The 19,972-nt window shown below is 65.2% G+C and overlaps 1 protein-coding gene across 1 annotated transcript; it reads right to left on the bottom strand.

Annotated features, from left to right (window-relative positions):
* Positions 1-83: 83 nt before the first annotated feature.
* On the bottom strand, positions 84-19,772 carry TECR (trans-2,3-enoyl-CoA reductase). Its single transcript, XM_062178703.1, has 13 exons — positions 19,645-19,772; positions 2,418-2,468; positions 1,945-1,996; positions 1,761-1,805; positions 1,555-1,658; positions 1,369-1,484; positions 1,184-1,289; positions 940-1,012; positions 814-857; positions 683-740; positions 512-600; positions 346-391; positions 84-264 (listed from the first exon to the last, which is right to left on the bottom strand). The coding sequence occupies exons 1-13, from the start codon at positions 19,657-19,659 to the stop codon at positions 137-139; spliced, it is 927 nt and encodes a 308-aa protein (XP_062034687.1). The 5' UTR covers positions 19,660-19,772; the 3' UTR covers positions 84-136.
* Between the last annotated feature and the right edge of the window lie 200 nt (positions 19,773-19,972).

Here is a 19,972-nt window from a genome sequence, read left to right as displayed (position 1 = left end):
TCTCTTACTGCGCCGGCCGGGGGGCGGGGTCGTGGGGCTGGCGGTCCCCAGGCCCCTGCGGGAGGACAGACACACACACAGAGCCAAGTCCCGCAGGTTTTATTGGGGGGGCGCGCCGCGGCGGGCAGGGGCGCACTCAGAGCAGGAAGGGGATGATGGGCATGCGCAGAGGCGGGTAGTCGCGGAACTCCTTCAGGTAGCTGCGGTGCTTGCCCTTGGCCCAGATGGTCATCTGGGTGAAGCCCACCAGGGAGAAGAGGGCCACTGTGGGGCAGAGCGGGCAGTCAGGGGCCGCCCGGCCATGGGGGGGGGGGGGGTCCCCGCCGGAACCGGCCGAGGCCTCACCTGGGAGACACTGGGTCATGATGGCGAAGCCGATCCAGGAGCCGACCTGCGCAGAGACGGCGGCTGAGGGCGGGGGGCAGCGGGCCGCGCTCTCTGTCCCCAGATCCCGCCAAGCTCAGGCGCGCTGCGCTGCGTGGGAGCCGGGGCGGGGTGGGGGGGGGCTCACCTCGTAGGTGTAGTTGGGACAGGACACCAGCAGGAAGAGCCACGTGAAGGGGTTCTTGGTGGGGTACGGGATCTTCCTGGTCTTGGACCCTGGCGGCAGGACGGAAGGGCGACTCGGACCCCGACCCTGGGCTCGGGAACAGCCCCGCCCCCGCCCCCGCCGGCCACTCACCGGCCGGCCGCAGGTCCCGCAGGGCCATGTGGATGGAGAAGTTGCCAAGCTGGCAGATCTGTCAGGAGCAGCAGGGTCGGCCGAGCACCCCAGCCCCCGCCGCCGCCCACCACCCACCCCAGCCTCCTTACCACAAAGATGGCCAGCGCCAGCTTGACCTGCTGAGCTCCGTAGGCTGCAGGGAAGCAGGGTGGGGTGGCCGTGAGGGGAGCCCAGGGGGAGGGCCTGGGGTGCGGGGGCGGGTCTGGGGCACTTACTGGGGGGCGTGTAGAGGGGGTGGTTGATGTAGTAGGCCATCCACGCGGCGAAGCCCCAGTAGTAGGTGCAGTTCTGCAAGGCAGTGCGCAGGGTTGGGCCGGGGCCGGGCCGGGGCCGGGGCCGGGGTGGGCGGGCCGGGGCCGGGGCCGGGGCGGGCCGGGGCCGGGGTGGGCGGGCCGGGGCCGGGGCCGGGGTGGGCGGGCCGGGGCCGGGGCCGGGGCCGGGGCCGGGGCCGGCTCCCACCTTGAAGATGTTGCGCAACGGCATGGTGCCGTGCGAGAAGCGGTGCACGAAGAGCGTCTCCAGCAGGCGCTTGACGTAGTGGAATGAGTGGCAGATGCAGGCGAGGCTGCGGGGGGAGCCGGCTCAGCGCGGCTGGCGCCCCCTCCTCACCCCACCCCGCCGCGCCGCGCCCCGCCCCCACTCACTGCACCACCGTGTGCCGGCTGGACGTGAAGTCGTATTTGTGGCCATAGATGAAGGGCACGCGGAAGTAGAAGAGCAGGTAGATGAAGAGCGGCCCCGCGTACTCTGTCAGGAAGACCTGCGGGCAGCGGCGCGTGAGCGGCCCGGCCCACACCCCCGGCAGAGGGGGGCCGCGGCGCCGCACTCACCGTCACCCAGCTGATCTGCGCGCCCAGGTCGCGGAAGTACAGCGTGGCCGTGGTGCCCACGGGCAGCTTCTGCAGCACATCCTCGTCCTTCAGGGACTTGCCCTCTGTGGGGAGGGGGAGGGCGGCCGGGGCTCAGGGGGGACTCAGGGGTGGCCCGGGCCGGCTCCCCCCGCCCCCCAAGCCCGCGCCCGGACAGCTGTACTCACTGGGGTCCAGGCGGAGGGACTGGCGGGCGGGGTACCACTGCGGGTCTGCGAGAGGGAGGGGGACAGACGGCTCAGACGCGGTCTGCGGGGCCTGGCCTCAGGCCAAGGAGTGCCCAGCACAGGGGCTTGGCGTCTGAGCCCAGCCACCCCGGGCCGCCGGGGAGCACGGCGGGGCCTGACTCACGGGTCTTGGTGAAGAGGTTCTTGATTTCCGCGATGGTAGCCTGGGGCTCCACCTGCGGAGGCACCGCAGAGTCAGCTTTGGGGGAGCAGAGCCTGGAGCCCAGGCCGGGCTGGGCTGGGGGCCTGCCAGGGCGGGGACAGCTGTGGCTCCGAGGGCAGCCAGGATGCAGACCTCGCTGAGAAGGCCTGGGAAGCCAGGGGCGGCTCTGTCCTCTCCTCTCCTCCCCTCTCCACCCCTGCCCTGCTCCCTCGCGGGCCCTGGGCAGGCCCAGCCCCTTCCCCCCAGCCCCCACCTCCTTCCCAGGCCCAAAGCCACAGCTGCCCACCGTACCCCAGGTGGAGACAGCGCCCCTCGTGGGCCCTCGGGAGGGCAGGGGGTGGGGCACGAGCGGCCGGGCTGGACAGCACCCCCGGGGCTGGAAGGAGCAGGTCCCAGGCCTTGTGCCCTTGGCCGGCGCAGCTGGTGCGGCCTACCTTATCCAGGAAACACAGCTTCTCCCTGGTCTTGGCGTCCAGGATCTCCACCTCAAAGAAGAGAACAGCCTTTTTAGGTTTCTTGGCCTTGGGGGGCGCGGGCCTGGGGAAGCCGTTGAGGCTGGGGCCCAGGCTCGGGCTGGGCTCCCGGGTCACCAGGCTCAGGCTGAGGTCCATGCCACCCGCCACGCACGGCCCTGCTGTCCTGCTCTGTGCACCCAGGCCAGCGGCCCCAGCTGCCGGCCGTCAGCCCCCACCACCGCCCTCCCCACGCTCAGCCGCTCTGGGCCAGGCCCGGCCAGGCGTGATCAAATTCTGCCACGGTGCTGGAAGGGAGCCCATGCCAGGTCCCGGCCCCCGCCCCATCCCAGCACTGCCGGCCTCTGTGCCAGATGTAATCCGAGTGGTACCAGAGTGTGGCCCAGCTAAATATAAAACTGCCCCAGGGAGCCCCCCAGAGCCAAGCCCCAGACCCCAGGGGAGCCGTGAGCCCCAGACATGTTTCCAAGTGCACAAGGAGACCCGAGGCTGGGGGGTCTGGGGCTGGGCCAGTCGCCAGAGGCCAGAGGAGGAGGGTGAAACCGGCCTGGGCCCCCGCACCCCACACCCAGCTCCCAGCTCGGGCCCAGAGCTGCCATTGGGCCTGGAGACGCTCCAGCTATTTTGAGAATCTGTGAGACGGCTCATCCATTTCCCCTTCTGAGTTGCAAAGGGACATTCGGGATTATTCTCCTTGTGCATCCGTGTTCCCAAGGAGGTGACAGATTCCGGGGTCACTGGTGCACAGGAGCAGGGCCACTCAGGCAAGCACACACACCCCCTGCCGCCAGGCTGGCACATACTCAGCCTTCGGCTCGGCTCCCCAGCTCTCTTCCTCTGCCCACCCTCCCACCTCCCCCACACTGCTCCACAGGGACCTCGTTCAAGGCCACCTTCAATCCAGGGCACACGTCCCACCGAACCCAGGCCAACGTCCAACACCACGCCCTCACCCAGGCTCTGCTCTCCCCGGTCCCCGAGCCAGAAGGGAGGGAGCCCCAGGGACTGGACCCCACCACTCCAGTTGTCAGAAAGGGGCAGTCTCGTGACCCCAAGGGAGACTGATTCGCATGCCCACATGTGGGTGTGCGAGCAGGCCTGCTGAGCCCCTGTGGCCCGCCCTGGGTCCTGCCCTGCCCCAGGGGCCGTGCTTGGAGCGTGGGGCCCACACCAGGGTATGGTGTGGGGAAGGGCGGGGGCGCGCAGAGTGGGTATTAATAGCTGCCCGGCCCCGGGGCGGGCAGTGCCCACACATGCCTTCGGAGCCCTGGCCGCCCTGCCGCGGGAAGGCAGCACACGTCCGCGGAGCCGGGAGGCTCCGAGTTCCTGCTGAACCACTCAACAGCTTAAAATACAACCAGCCCCTCTGGCTGCCCCGGCCAGCTGCTGCAGGGCGGGCTGAAACCTAAGCCTCTCCCCCTGGCCCCGGGCACGGAACCAGGGCCCGGCCGTCGGGGCAGGACACAGGGCGGCTGGGAGAGGGGCTGCGCTCACCACCACGGCAGCAGGAGCGCCCAGGCCAGGTAAGCACTGGGGGGCCAGAGGGGTGGGAGGGGCCGGGCCAGGGCCCCAGTGCTCAGAGGGGCAGCTGCTCCTGCCCTAAATCTCCAGCCCCAGCAGGAGAACGGGGCGGGGGGGCGCCTAGGACCCCGTGTGGGTTTCTGTGACTCTGGTGCTTCTGTCCTTTCAAACTAGAGCAGGAAAGTCAAGTCTGCGCTGGGCCAGAGTGAGCACTGCCCGTGGGAGGCAGCAGAGGCACAGGGGGCGCCCGGGGTGGGCACTGGCAGGTGCCGGCCACGCACGCGCTGCCGGCAGGGGCTGGTTGTCTCCGTGATCCGTGACTCTGACAGGGCAGCAGCAGTGCCCCAGGCCCCAGGAAGCCATCACAGAGAATGCCAAGGTCCCAGGGCCTCCTAGGAGAGACCCCTGCCCTGGGCCTTCCCGACCCTGGCCCCCCCCCCCCCACTGCTGCACACGCAGGCCCAAGACCTGCAGGGGGAGGGGCAGATCACAGCCGAGGGCAGGGGGAAGGGGCTGCGGCCGGCAGGTGAAGGGAGGCCGCAGGCAGGGGTGTGGCCCCACAGGCGCAGGACAAGGACGAGGGCAGGGGCCTGGCATGGCTCTGCGGTGACAGCGCCACCAGCCTGCAAGGAATTCTCACCCAGAGGTCCGAGATTCCGGGGCCCGGCCAGCAGCCACTGGTGGTGGCACAGGGTCAGGGCGTGTCCTGGCAGGGCTGAAGCCCACCCTGTAGGAGGGCCCAGAGCCCCCGCTGAGGAGCACGGCCCACTGCGCCCACTGTCTGTGCAGCGAAGACACTGCCGGCCATGGCAGGAAAGACACACAGACAGACAGGACCTGCTGCTCTCCAAGCCCTGGCTCGGGCAGAGGTGAGCAAATGAGCGAGCCCCAGGGCCTTTGCACAAGCTGTACTCTGCCCGGAGCCCTGCCCAGCCAGACCCTTTCCGACACCTGCAGCGTGGGCCTTTCCCCACACCAGCAGAGCCCCACCTCCGCTGTGGGGCGGACACTCTGGCCACCAGGCCCAGGCTCCCTGGCCCAGGGCACTGCCCCGCAGAGGGAAAGCATCAGCTGACCGGACCACGGGGGCGGCAGCCTGGGGACAGCCCAGCTGTCCCACACTGTAACCCAACATGGCAATGGGCTCACTGCCACCTGGGTTCTCAGCACACTGGAGGGCTCCAGGGCCAGGGGTGGCCCTGCCCCCAGCCACACTCGCCTTGCCCCACGCTCGAGGGCAGGCAGGCTCCTGTGAGGCCCTGGACGTGGTACCCAGCCTCTCTGAACAACCACCAGAGCGGTGACCCCAGAATCCCACCCCGGCGCGCAGGTCCTAACACAACACACAGCGCCCGGCTGACTCCAGCGAAGCGGCAGGGCTGCGCACCCCGGGCCTCCCAGAATCCTGGCCATGGCCGTGGAGGGCCCGCAACCAGGACACACACAGGCAGAGGGCCGGTGACAGGGAGCCCGGCCCAGCACGCAGGGACAGCGTCTGCGGAGGCGGCGGCGCTCGCCACTGCCCCCTTGTGGCCCGCTGGGGAAGCACCTGCCGCGCGGCCCAGATCCGGCCTCACACAGGGGGGACCAAGAGGAGGTGGGCGGACCCTGCCCGGAGGGGCCTGGGAGCCACCGCCCTACCTCCCCCACCTCCGGCTCCCAGGACCAAGCGTCTAGTCTATGCACGCCACGCCACGCCGGGGGAGCAGGTGGCCTTCTCAGCAGGAGCCGTGGTGGGCTGTGGCAGGAGCAGTCAGGAGGATGCTGGGAGGAAGAGCCATTGTGCAAAAGCCGTGGGGCCTGAGGCTGCGCTGGGCGGGCCTGGCCCGGGTGAAGCCAGTGTGGCCAGGGCAGAGTGAGCGAGGCAGGTTCAGGGAGGGAGGGAAGGCCCTGGCTCCGAGGGAGGGAGCCCTGCAGGGTTCTTGAGCAGAGGGCACACACGGTGCACCCCAGCTGGAGGACAGACCCAGGGGCCGGCTTCAGCGCCGACCGCGGCAGGTGCAGGCGAGGAGACCCAGCAACAGTCTGGATGGGAGGGGGCGAGGGCAGGGGGAGCCTTAGGTTTCCGACCCCAGCCCCAGAGGGGCTCGAAGCTGCTGCTCATCGCCCAGGGCAGCACGGGGCCCTGGGGTAGCAACCGTGCACGCCCTGCACCTGCGACAAGCTACGGGGAACCCAGGCAGGCGCTAGGGCCTGACAAGGTTCCTGGGCCCCAGCCCCACGTCCTGGGGCGCCGCCGCCTGGACTCGGGGCTGGCGGCCCGGCCCTTGCGGCAGCCTTCCCCTTCCACTCTCCAGAAATACCGACTCACACCGCTTATGCCAGGGCTGCCGAGGAGCCCTTCGGCTCTGGCTGCCAGGAAGCCAGCACAGGCCACACCTGCCCAGCCAGAAATACTTCCTTCCCCGACCGCCACGCCTGGGCCCTGTCGCCTTGTGACCTCCTTCCCCGCAGCGCGGGGGGTGGGGGGGCAGGTGCACCCTGGGAGCCGCGGGGGACGGGGACAGACCGCTCCTGTCCTCCCTGGCTGGCAAAAGGCGACGAACCAGGGTCTGCTGTCCCAAAGACCTCGGTACACACACAGGCGGCAGCAACCCAGGGCCCAGAGACGCTGAGGTCGCTGTCCCCGCCTGGCAGGCCCCGAGCACCCAGGAAGTAGCCCAAGGACAGCATCGGAGACTTGCACGCAGCTTCAGAGACGGAAGGGCACGGGGCCCCCGGACCAACAGCGGGCTCAGGCCCGGGGCTGGCCAGTGTTCTGCAGAGCACGCCACGCAGGGCACGTCTCAGCCGCGAGGGGGCGCTGCGCAGGCCCGCTTCATTCACAAGCGCCGTCACCAAGGGTGACCCCTGTCTCTTCCTTGCAGCTGTGCGGAGACCCTCCCCCTGGGTCAGCTCGCCCCAGCCTCCACCCCCACCCCCGCACCCCAACCCTGTAGCCGAGGACCTTGACCCAATTAGGGCTGGGGCTTGGAAACCCGGCCCAAGGCAAGGAGCCAGGAAGTGCCCGGCCCGGGGGTCCAAGCCAGCCTCCTTGGCCCAAAGCCCCCCGCCAGCCACGGGATGCAGGCGGCGCAGACCACACAGCGTGCATCTGGTCTGTGTGGGGCGCAGCACCTCCGTGGGCTGAGGACCCCATGTGCCAGCCTCTGCTAACCCAGGACCCGAGAACGGCCACATGGAGGGGCCTGGACAGGGCCAGCAGCTTCCTGCACGCCTCCATCACACGCTACGGCCACCAGTGGGGCTGAAAGAGCAGGGTGGGGAGGGGGGTTCCATCCGGGCAATGGGCTTTGTGGGGGCACAGGGCTGCCGGCTCTGGGTCTAGCCCTGGCCCTGGCCCTGGCCCTGGTCCGGACCACCAAGTCAGAAACTGACGGTGGGGCCCCTGAACCCACAGCACCAGGAGCCCCAGCGAGACACGCAGCGGCAGCCACCCCTCCTCCTGGGCCGCCCCGACCTCTGCCAGGAGCCCCAAACCTTTCCCACCACCAGCCCCGCGTCCACTGCCACCTCCCTCCCCGCAAGTGGGCGCTCGCTGTCCTGCTGGGCTGGCGCTGGTTCCATACCCACCCACCCCCTTTACAGATAAGAAGGCCAAGGCCTGGGGTGCACGCTTCAGGGGACAGGGGAACAGTAGCAGGGACCACCCCCCCCCCTCCGGAGCTGTCCCTGACACCTGCCGATCCCTGGGGCATGCCCAGACCCACAGTCTGGCGCTCACTCGCTCTCTGTCTCTAGCATGGGAGCTGGAAGGAGGCCCGGGCCTCTGAGCCTTGGGGGACGCAAGCTGCCCAGCGGAGAGGAGGCGCCCATCCAGGCCAACCCCCACCTGGAAGCAGGTCAGTCCAGCCCTGCGTGCATGCACACTGTCGCACCCGCCGTGAACGCCAGTAGCCTCCAGCACCCACCGCCACGTGCCAGGCATGCTCGGGGCTCTGGGGGAGTCAGCCACGGAAGGGCAGCCCAGAGTCCTGGCGCACATGGGGTGCACACCCCAGCCGGGGGTGGGGGTGGGGGAGTTAGAGACCAATAAAATAGTTCTGCTTAAAGTACGGGTACTTGAAAACAGTCATGGATAACGGAATTAAAAGCACATCCAAGGATGGGCGCAGGGTCTCGCGCCCACCCCCCACCCCCTACCCCGCCAGAGCGCCTGGGTCAAACTCGGCTCCGGCTCCCTGCTCACGCAGATCCCGCGTGGGAGGCGTGGGAGACAAGGGAAACCCCGGCCGTCAGGCTCCCAACTCAGCCCCAGCCCTCCCTGCCGCCGGGAGTTCTCTCTCTGGCTCTCAGAGTTGAAAAGTAGAAATATCTGTACTTGACGAGTTTATTTCAGTGCCCCCCCAAGATTGTGAAAACCATGCAGTTTTTGCCTAATGCACATTTTTCGTGCACTTTTTGAAGACCTTCCCCCCAGTGCATGGATTCCAAAAAAAAAAAAGGCACCAAAATAAAACTTATCTTTCACACCGATCCCATTTCCTATGAACATTTTGCAGTCCCCTCCATGTTAGAAGGTGACATGGAGAGAAACAAAGCGTTAACGGGGCAGGCCCCCTACCCGCACAAGGGATTTTGATCTGGGTGATAGAGAGCACTCCCTGGGCAGAGCAAAGGCTATGCAAAGGCCCTGGGGCGAGCAGACTGCACAGTGAGGAGGCCCACCTGGCTGGAGATGGGGAGCACCGGGCAGGGCCTGGGGGCCAGGCCAGGGGCTTTGCTTCCTTCTCCTCTGGGAGAGCTGGGGGCCCTGGGAGGTTCTGGGCAGAGACTCGGGGCCTGGCTTCAGTTCTTAAACGATCCGCTCTGTATGGGGACTGAAGCCAGCAGCAGGGAGGCCAGCTCAGCAGTTTGGGCAAGCAAATCCGCAATCCATCCCAGCTTGGGGTTGAGAGAGTTTGGCAAATCACAGCTCCCGGTCCACCTGGTGGTCCAGAACCCTTAGCTAAAAACTGCTGGGGCATTTTTTCAGTGGTTAAAAAAAAAAAAAAAAAGCGAAAGCAGCCCGTTTCAGGACGCGTGAAAATGACAGCAAACTCCTTGGTGTCTGTAAATGAGACAGTGCTGGCGCGCGGCCAGGCGCGCTGGTCGGCACCCAGGCCGCGGGGCCCCGCAAAGCCTCGGCGATTTACTGCCTGGCGCTCGGCGGGCAGCGGCTGCCAGCCCCTGGCTTGGGCAGGGAGGCCGGGGCGAAGGGGTCCCGGTGCGCGCGGCGGGGGCTTCAGAAAGCCTGCGGGAAATGCGTGGGAAAGCCAAAACTACACGCCGACTTACCCGCAGCCTCACTCTCCTATGGAGCTGGGGGGGGGGGGGGGGCGGGGTCCGCTCGCATTCCACATGTGGGTCAAAGGTTGCGCTAAAGAGACATGCCACCGCCAAGGCCGCAACAGCTGGGGGCCCAGGGTCAGGAAGGCTGCAGGTGCCATCGGCCGGAGTGGGGGCCGTGGAGGTCTGGTGGGTAGACACCCCAGAGGGCCAGTCCTGCCCGCGTGCCCGCCACCGCTGATGCAGGCGGAGAATCCCCAAGGGGACTGCAATGGTCAGGACGCCCGCACCCTAACCCCAGGAATCCTCCTGCTAATGCGGTTGGTGGTTGGTGATGGCTCCAAGGCTTGGGTCCCGCCCCCACGGGGGAGACCCGGATGGCTCCACTGTGGGTACCTGCAGAGTGGGCCAGAAGGTGGCAGTTTTTTTATTTTTTCTCTCTCTTAGCTCTCTGCCTTTCAAATAAAGAAAAAAAAGAGAGAGACAAGTTTATTCTGGTGCAAAACATTCTGAAATCTCCAAGCACGGTCTCTTGACAATACAGATTTTTCTGAAAACTTTCTGAACACCACTCATGCACATGATTTCAGATTATCTCGGCACCCAAATAACCTTACATTTTCACTCCGTTTCTGTGTGAACATTTTGAAGCGCCTGGTCCCCGCGGGCTCACTCTGCTTTCCAGGCGTCTTGCTCCTAAAGCAATTCCGCAGACCCGGGGTACCCCCCCCCCCCGACACACTGAAGCTAACATCCAACACTGTGTTGCCTGAGCTCCGCGCTCCGGTAGGTGTAAATGATGTCATCTCCAGCTTACTGTAGATGTTGCAATTTTCATATAAACATTTACGAGGCCCTATTAAACCTAACCATAGCGTCTCAGACTTCGGGAATGGGATACCTGCCACCATGCCTGGAACAGGAAGCTAAGAACAAGCTTTTTTTTTCTTTTTTTTTTTTTTTAAGATTTATTTATTTATATGAAAGGCAGAGTTACAGAGAGAGGGAGAGGGGGAGAGAGAGAGAGAGGTCTTCTATCTGCTGATTCACTCCCCGACGGATGCAATGGCCAGGGCTGGGCCAGACCAAAGCCAGGAGCCTGGAAGTCCAGACAGGTCTCCCCACTCGGGCCGTCTGCCACTGCCTTCCGAGGCGCATTAGCAGGGAGCGGGCTCCGAAGTGGAGCAGCCGGGACTCGATCCGCCGCTCATATAGGACGTGGGCACTGCAGGCGGTGGCTTTGCCCGCTGCGCCACAGCGCCGGCCCCATGAACAAGCTCTTCTACCTGTTTTGGCCTGGAAGCTGAATTCTGCTCCTCTGCTCGCCGGGGGTCTCCCCTACCCCAGGCTGATGACTGACGGTTGTTAGTGCTCATCCGATCGGATGGGTAAGACTCTTCCAGGGTGAGCTGCCACCGCGCTGCTGGAGCACCCAGCCTGGGGAGGCAGCAAGTGTTGGGACCCCTGCCACCCACGGGGGAGACCCGGATGGAGCTCCTGGTTCCCGGCTTCCGCCTGGCCCAGCCCTGGCTGCGGCAGGCATTTGAGGGAGTGAACCAATAATGGGAGACCTCTCTGGCCTCTGTCTCTCCCTATCCAATAAATAAATCTTAAAAAAATAAATAAAACACCCCGGGCCCCTCGGGGGTGCTCAGGGTGGCTGCTGCCGGCTCCAGCACCCGCAGCCCGAGTGCATGCGCCCGACAGCAGAGAGCTGCGCAGCGCTCAAGATTCCCGGAGGCGGCGCAGTCCGGCGATGGCGGCGGCGGCGGCTGCGCCCGCTAAAGCTTCAGCGAGCGCCCTGCGCGAGGCCACGCCCCTCCGCCGCGAGGCCACGCCCCTCCGCCGCGGTTCGCAGCCAAGCAGTCCTTGCGCAAACCCCGGGCCACACCGGGCCCAGTGCCACAAAGGAAATGAGGCTGGGCACGGGGCCCAGAGGCCCTTCCCAGGACAGGGGACGCGAGCCTCGGGGGACGCCCGGAGGCTGCCTGGAGACAGCCCTGAGCTCGGCAGGCCTGGGGAGGTCGGAGCCCTGCCCCGGGTTCTCCAGGGAGAGGGGCTGGGGGAGGAAGCGGGCGGTGGCCAGGAGGAGCACACCGGGGCTTCTTCTCACTAGGGTGCCACCCACTGCTTTGGGGGTCTTTTCAATATTTCTTTTCATCTACTTGAAAGGCAGAGCAAGAGAGAGACCTCTTCCATGGGCTGCAAATGCCCACGACAGCCAGGCCTGGGCCAGGCTGAAGCCAGGAGGCAGGAGCTCCATCGGGGCCTCCCACGTGGGTGCAGGGGCCCAGACACTTGGGCCCTCTGCTGCTGCTCTCCCAGGTGCATTAGCGGGGAGCTGGATCGAAAATGGAGCAGCCGGGACTCGAACCAGTGTTCCGATATGGGATGCGGATGTCACAGGCGGCGACTTAACCCCCTGTGCCGCAAGGCCGCCCAGCCCTGCTGCGGTTTTCAGAAAGGGTCCTGCCGTGGCAGACACGACTGCAGAGATGTGGACCAGACAGGGCAGGGAGGCGGACACGGGCCAAAGGGCGCCCTGGTTCCTGGATCCAGAGGTGCCAGGGGGCCAACACAAGCAGCTGCCCGTGTCGCTGAGCACCATAGCACCCAGCAGCGGGGAGAATGTGCAGCCTTGGGCGGAAGGGAGGAGAGAGGCAGCCTGAGCAGGCTGTGGAGCAGCCGCATCTCACCTGGGGGGGGGTGTCTGAGGGGGGCCCTGTGCTGTCATCAGTGCACCTGCGCCTGTCATCTATCATCTGTGAGCGGCTCCAAAGGCCCCCCAAAGTCTGCCTGCTGCTCAGCTCTGCCGGCTCATAGGACGGGCTGAAGGAACAGTGGAGTGAGGGCCGGGAACCCAAATCCTGGGCGGACCTGGACAGCGCCAGGCAGGGCATGGGATGGGGAATGGGGAATGGTGTCACCAACACGTGCGGAGCCAGAACTGGCTGTGAGCTCAGTCACGGGACATCCTCCTGGGATCCACAGACTGTGGTTTAACGTCCCCCACCCCCGCGGACCCCCACCTTATCTTGGCTTGAAAAGCCCAGAGCGTGGGGTACCTCTGGATGGACAAGGGGGGGAAGACAGCGAGTTCCAGAAGGGGGGTGGCCCCGCTGCAGTAAGAGCAGTGTTCACCTTCCCCAGCAGACGCCCCGTGTGCAGACCACCACTCAGCACCAATGCCACCGCCCCAAAGACCCAGCCCACAAGCAAGCAAGCCGGGCTTCCTCCTCAGGCGGCAGCACCTTTGGGCGGGCACTGAATTACCTGCCGGATGCCTGGGCCTGCACCAGGGACGGGGGGGGGGGGGGGGGGGGGGCGCAGGGCAGAGCCAGGGCCACACACACACACCCTTCTGGAAGGTGAGGGCTGTGTCCTGGGCCGGCCTGGAGGAGCTGGCGTTCAGGTGTGACGTAAATGGCAGGCCTTTCCCAAAGTCCGCCCCCCTCTCCTTCCAGGGACTCCCAGGGTCAGGGGGAGCCTGGGCCCCAGCTCTGCCGCCCCCTCCCTCCCTTAAGCTTCTGCCTGCCTCCAGGAAGCCCAGGGCCCCAGGGAACAGGGAATTCATCAGGACCCAGGAGCCGGCGCCAGGCCCTGCAGCCTCACTTACGTAACGGCCTGCGCTAGTGAGGACTGGGGACAGCACACGGCCACGTGCCACTCTGCACAGCTACGGAGCTGCCGCGTGGTCCCTGGGGACAGGGAGCCCCCTCCTCCCACCAAGTACCCTGCAGATAAGCAACAAACACAAACCCCACACACACACTTAAAGGGAACGTGCACCCTCTGAAAGTCCAGCTTTCGGGTAAAATCCTACAGGAAGGGGGCTTTTATCATGCTCAGGACAAAGTCCCCAGCCAACAGGGCGGCTACAAGACCCCGGCAGTCAGAGAAGCAGCATCCCCTCCACAAAGCCCCGCCTCCAGGCCACTGCACACACCACACCCTCTGCGAGGGACACTGTTCCTTCCCCTGCCCCAAACACCTCATCCTTGGGGCCTTTGCTTGGATAAAAAGACCATGAGGTGGGGCCGGCGCTGTGGCACAGTAGGTTAATCCTCTGCCTGCAGTGCCGGCATGCCATACGAGCACCGGTTCAAGTCCCAGCTGTTCCACTTCCGATCCAGCTCCCTGCTGGTGGCCTGGGAAAGCAGTGGAAAATGGCTCTGTGGGAGACCTGGAGGAAGCTCCTGGCTCCTGGCTTTAGATTGGCTCAGTTTCAGCCATTGAGGCCATCTGGGGAGTGAACCAGCGGATGGAAGACCTCTCTCTCTCTGCCTCTGCCTCACTGTGACTCTGCCTTTCAAATAAATAAATCATGTTTAAAAAAAAATGACCAGAAGGGCAGAGGCCGTGGCTCCCTCCAGGGTCCCTGGCAACACGATAGTTACAGAGGCAGAACGAAGTAACGAATAAGTGACCGGCTGCAAAGCAGGCAGCACCCTGAGTCGGAGGAGGGCGCCCACAGAGGCAGGAAGACAGCCGGGCGCAGGGTCCACTGGGGGGCCCCAAGGAGCTGGCTTCCATCAGGACCACGAGAGACTGGCCACAGTGTCCTGCCTGAGACACGCAGCCGCTGCAGCCACACGCCTGTCCCGTGCTCCCTGCAACACAGCCCCTGCCCCGCGGAGGACCTCCAGGCTCCCAAGAAAAGACAGTGGTGGCTGGATGGGGCCAGGAGGGGATGCAAGGGGGACAGGGGTGGGGGAGATGGGCAGGGGCGGGGGGATCCGGGCAGGGAAGTGGAATGGGGGGGGGGTTAGACGGCACTGGGATGGAACACAGGGAAGAGCATGGGCTGTCCCCCAGTACGAGGCCGCTGAGGCCCTCCCACCCACCCACCCACCCACCCACCCACCCGGGCCTGGGACGAAGCCTCATGGCTTCGCTGCTGTGTGCCCTGGCTTCCCCACCTGCCAGGCGAGAGTGAGAACAGGACCCCAGGCACACGTGGGTAACTCCTGGGGAAACGGAACTAAAAACTCGTGGCTCGGGACGCCCACGTTGTCCCCTTGTCACACTGCAGCCCAAGTCCTGGCGCCTCCAGCTTCCTACTGACGCATCCTGGGAGACGGCAGATAATGGCTGTTGTGCCTGAGTCCCTGCTTTGGCCTAGTCCAGCCCTGACTGTGTGGGAGTGAATCAGCAGATGGGAGAGTTCTCCCCCTCCCTCTCCCCACCCCCCAGCTCTCTCTTTCTCCACCTATCAGTCTTTCAAGCAGGTGAAAATAAATATTTAAAAAAATAAAAGTTCAAGTTTATTTGGGTGCAAAAATGTTTTGCTGTGAAAACACTGTTTTTCACAATACGTGGAAAATACATATTATGGACAAGCTACACATGGATTTCAACATATTTTTGCATCAAATAAACCCATGCTTTTATTTTTATAGTGTGTATTTATTTCCATCTATTTAAGAGGCAAACAGAGAGAGGGAGAAAGCGAGTGAGCTCATCCACTGGTTCACTCCCCAAATGACCACCACAACCAGGGCTGGGCCGGGCCAAAGCCAGGAGCCAGGAGCTCCATCCGGGTCTCCCACGTGGGTGCAGGGGCCCAGCACTAGGGCCTTCTCACAGACGCATGGGCAGGGAGCCCGCGTGAGGAGCCACAGCTGCCGCTCAGGTCCACACTTACTTCGAGGACTGCCCACTGTAGGGAAAGGCCTGGAGCTAGCGCTCTGTCCTCCTGGCTGCTGGGGGAGGCGGCCCCGGTGTCAGCAAGTTCTCAGCTGCTGCTGTCAAGGTCAGCTAAGACCCTGCCCGAACGTGGCCAGCCAGGGAAAAGATTCCTGAGCAAGCCGGGAGCAGGGTCCCAGCAGGCTCCAGCCTCAGCCCTTCCCTTGCCTAGGGAGCCTCGCAGGAAGGAGGCGCAGCTGCGTCTCCAGACAACCCTCGGCTCCTCCCGCTCTCCGCCTCCTCCACCTCCTCCAGCACCCCGGACCCGCCTCCTCTCCAGGGCCCGCCCCCTCCTCGGCTCCGCCTCCTCCTCCAGCACCCCGGACCCGCCTCCTCCCCAGGGCCCGCCCCTCCTCCTCGGCTCCGCCTCCTCCTCCAGCACCCCGGACCCGCCTCCTCTCCAGGGCCCGCCTCCTCGGCTCCGCCTCCTCCTCCAGCACCCCGGGACCCGCCTCCTCCCCAGGGCCTGCCCCCTCCTCCTCGGCTCCGCCTCCTCCTCCAGCACCCCGGGACCCGCCTCCTCCCCAGGGCCCGCCCCCTCCTCCTCCAGCACCCCGGGACCCGCCTCCTCCCCAGGGCCCGCCTCCTCGGCTCCGCCTTCTCTACAGGACCAGCCTCCTTCTCCACAGGACCCGCCTCCTCCTTCTCCTTGGCTCCGCCTCCTCCCCAGGGCCTGCCTCCTCCTCCACAGGACCCGCCTCTTCCTCGGCTCCGCCTTCTCCCCAGGGCCCGCCCCCTCCTCGGCTCCGCCTTCTCTACAGTACCCGCCCCCTCCACAGGACCCACCTCTTCCTCAGCCCCGCCTCCTCCCCAAGGCCCTCCTCCTCCTCTGCTCCGCCTCCTCCCCAGGGCCCTCCTCCTCCTCCTCGGCCCCGCCTTCTCTACAGGACCCACCTCCTCAGCCCGCCTCTTCCGCAGGGCCCACCTATTCCTGCACCTCGGCCCCGCCTCCTCTTCGACCCCGCCTCCTCCCCAGGGCTCTCCTCCTCCTCCTCCACCGCCCCAACCCCACCTCCTCCACAGGTCCCACAGAGTCCAGAGGTGAACAGGGCGCTGGCGCCCGGCTCCCAGCTCAGCTCTGCTCAGCAGAGCCACACACTCTCAAAGCAATAACCCCGGAAGGTGGGACCTGAGCTAGCACTGCTGGTCAGCGTGCACAAGGGGCCAGAGAGGAGGCAAGCCGGCTCGGACAGCTGAGCCCACCCCAGCCACAGCAGGGGCTGGCTGCGCGGCCTGGGAAAGCCCGCGCTCGGGGGGTCTCGGTCCCCTAATCCGCAGAAGGCCGAAGAGTGGCCAGGAGAGCCTGAGAGCTCCCTGACCCAGGGGGTTCTGAGATCAACCCCGAGCCTGGACGCGGCTGGGCGCAGAGCTACAAGCACTCACCCCGGGAAGGGCGAGAGGCCACCATGGGCGGCAGGGGCAGGGGCAGGGGCAAGACCTCGGGCCGACCGTGCCAACACCACAAAGTCTCCGCCGCTGCGGGTCCCGATTCTGCTCTCACCTCCAGATCCGGGAGGGCAACGTGTCCTGTTTTAGGGCAGGGGGAGGCTGGCCGCCAGCCGCTACACTGGGCCCCTGCCCCTCCCACACGCAGCTTGGCCATCAGCTGCCGCAGGCCACCAGCGGCCAGGACAAGGCTTCGGGCAGCTGAACCCAAGCCGAGGCTCAGAGCCACAGCTCCCTGGCCCTGTGTCTTCAGGCCTTGGGTCCGGCTGTCCCAGCGACCACGCATCCCACGGGCCTGGGTCTGGACCCCTCATCTTCCTGAGACCCCCAGGATTCCTCATCCACAAAATGGGGGTACACAGAAAACCCGCCTCTGGGGTTTTCTCTGGAAGGTAGACCACACACACGGTCAGCGCCGAGCCGGGAATCCGGGGTCCTGCCCGTGTGCCTTTCCCTAAGCTCTGCTCCGTGCAGGGAGCGGGAAGGGGAGACTGAAGCCAACTGCAGGCAGCAAACATCACAGAGACCACGAGGGGTGCCCTGGCCAGAAAAACCCGTTACCCACCCCCCACCCCCCGCCTTCCCTTTCAAGAGTGTGTGCACCCATTTCTCGCCATCACAGCCAACACCTGCTGTTACACCGGTGAGCAAGTCCAGCAGGGGCACAGAGCCTGCACAGAGCTCTCCTTCGGTCTGATCTTACAAGGGGCAGAACCTGCTGCAGCGGGCTCGGCCCCCTCCCTCAGCCCGACCTCTGTAGAGCTGAGAGGGCTGGGGGGAAAGCGATGCTACAGCCCGGATTTCCTGCAGCCGCAGGAGAGTGCAGGCCAGTGAAAACGCGTGCACCACCTCCTGTAATCCCGCAGAACTGCCGCTGGCCCGGCTCTCCCAGCTTCCTGGGAGACCAGCCACTGTCTGCACCACTGAGGTGCAAGGGCTCAGACCGGCTGGTTACCCTGCCCACCACCCCACCCCCAGGGGGATCAACCCAGCATAAACAAATGCCAGCCCTGGGCCCCCACGACTGTGACCCCCGTGAGATACACATGGACTTCCTCCTTAACCATCGCCCATGTCTATGTGGAAACAGCTGCCTCGGGACCAGAATTCTGTTTCCAGAACTTTCCGATTGGCCCGGGATGACTGCCAAAGTGGATCCCCCGAAACAGCTTCCCTTTGGAAGGGGCGGAAGCTCCCTAAGGGCTTCTCCGCCTCTGGGCTGCAGGGCATGGGGCAGTGCCCTGGGCTGCCTTTCCCAGGAGTTCCCACCTTCCTTGCCAGGTCGGCTACAGCCCTCCTGTGGACCTATGGACGCGCACACAAGCCCTTCTCTCCCGTCTCGACCTTGCTCTGACCTCAGGACAATTCCAAGGCCTGTGCCAGTCTTCCGAGGAGCCAGCTGCAGCCAGGGACCAAAGGTGACCTGCCCTAGAAGTTTCCACTCACTCAGGCCACCGCAGAGACAGCTTCTCCCTCTTGGGTAAGAGGTGAGATGGGCGGTGACCGTGAAGCTGCTATTGATAAGAGCATGGACCATCCCCCCCCTCCTCCCCCCCTCCGTGGGAGTCCCTGCTCGCTGCTGGGAGGGTGGGGGCCCAGGCTTGGTCTTCAAGGCATCGCCCCTGTTCTCTCAGCCCTGCGGCAGACACCTGGGGTAGGCCGCGTGGGCTTGCTCTGCAGGCCGGGCTGGGAGACAGCCCCGAGTCACGCGGCAGATGACCAGAGAACGGTGACAAAAAAGGGGACAGAACAGGGCCTGGCTTGTTCCTCCGGGGTCACTCTGGGCTGGGGGTTGGGAAGCTCCTCCTTCCTCGTGTAGAACAAAGAATTAAGTGGGGCACACGCGTTTGGCAGTTCACCCCCATGGGCCTCAGGGCTGGGCCCCGGGTTTCCCCCTGACAAGGGTCTCCAGGGGGCTCCTCTGACTTCTAAGCACTGTGCGTCTTTGCAAACTGTATCTTCCATCCCGTCCGGCCGCATTAGACAGAGGGTTTGCTGGGGGGGGGGGGGGGGGCCACATTACAAGAACTTTATTCTAGAACCTCGTGCTCAGGACCAAGTCAAAAAAAAAAAAAAAAAGAGGATTTTCTCCGTGAACGGCCTCACAGGATTCTGGGTAAAATCACCAACAATTAACGCTCAAGACAGCAGGTGGAGGCAGTGGGCTCGCATCCCTGACACAAACAACTCCCAGGATCTCCCTCCTTCCAATAGACCTGGTAGTCCAGTTTACCGGGACCCGAAAGTAGGACAGGGACCGCCAGGGGCTGGGGAGCCGGGGGCCATGGGGGAGCTGGCCTTTCACGGGCACAGAGGTCCGGTTTTGCAAGATGCAAAGAATCGTGGAGATGGGACGGTGCCGACGGTTGCACAAGGGCGTTTGTGAGGTTCGCGCCGCTGAACCTGGCGGTGGTCCAGATGGGACATCTTAGGTGTGTTTGATATCTTTATGATGCGGGGGAGGGGGAAGGAGCAATACCAAATCTCTTTTTATCTGACAACAGTGCCAGGTCCTTGAAGTCCTGATTTCGTTTCTGTTCTGTATCTACTGGCTGGGGGGAGGGGGGGTGCCTTTGGAACGAGAGTCATTAGCTACCAAAACAAAAACAAAAAAAGGCAATAATAACAGTTTCCTACTGCACAGAGCTGCGGGGGAGAGGACAAGACCAGAAGTTTTACTAGCACCTGCCAGCTGGTTCTAACCGGGAATTTGTAGCTACCAAGCAGGGTTACTTTGTGGCAGGCCCAAGGCAGGAGTGAAACACTTGGGCTTCAAGAGCGCGCTGGGGACGCCGGAGTGCTGCCCCGGTGACCCGCAGAGGTGGACAGGGGGGTGGCCAAGATGAGCGTCCCAGCCAAGCCCGACGGCAAAGCCCCGGGCGCTGGCGCAAAGCGAGGTTTGTGCAAGACTGCTTCGGATCGGGAGCAAGGGTTCCACACCCCTGCTCCTCGGCTCGCTGCCAGGAACCTGCGAACGTCCCGGGTCCAGCAGAGACCACCCCCAAAAAAATCCCCCCAAAACAGAACAGCCTGGGTTGCATATTTATAAATACCCTGCCTGCGCATGCGCACTGCGGCGGGCGCGTGGTCCTTTTCCCCCGCCGCCCCCACCTCCCCGCTCCCGGCATAGCGCAAACCCACTGCGCCTGCGCCGACGTGCTCTGCGCTCAGGGCGCCGGACGGGTTGGGGGGTCCCGTGGTCCCGCGCCGGAGAGAACTAGGATGAGTCGGAGCGGGCCCGTGCGGGCCCTGTCGCCCGGTTTCTTACCTCATAGTGCTTCATGGCTTCCTCACACGGCGGCGACTGCGCCTACGCGACTGCTGCAGCTGCTGCCCACCGGCGCGCGACACGGCACGGGGATCCTCGCGCGCTCGCGACCGTCGCGCCGGACTAACTGCAGCTCCCCTTAGCCCCGCCCCACCCCCCGCGGGCGCGCCACCGGCCAATGAGCGCGAGGGGCGCCCGCCCCGCGGAGCCAATCTGAGAGAGGACGAGCCGCTCGCCCCACGGAACTGGCCAATCAGCTGTAAGGGCCCGCCGCCGAGGGGCGGGCCGACGGGGGGCGCGGCTTTAAAAAGGGGCTGGGCCCGCCACC

This window comes from Lepus europaeus, chromosome 20 (assembly GCF_033115175.1).
Source record: "Lepus europaeus isolate LE1 chromosome 20, mLepTim1.pri, whole genome shotgun sequence".
Taxonomy (NCBI): domain Eukaryota; kingdom Metazoa; phylum Chordata; class Mammalia; order Lagomorpha; family Leporidae; genus Lepus; species Lepus europaeus.
Note: the sequence above shows the minus strand (reverse complement) of the source record. Positions and strands in the feature narration are given on the sequence as shown.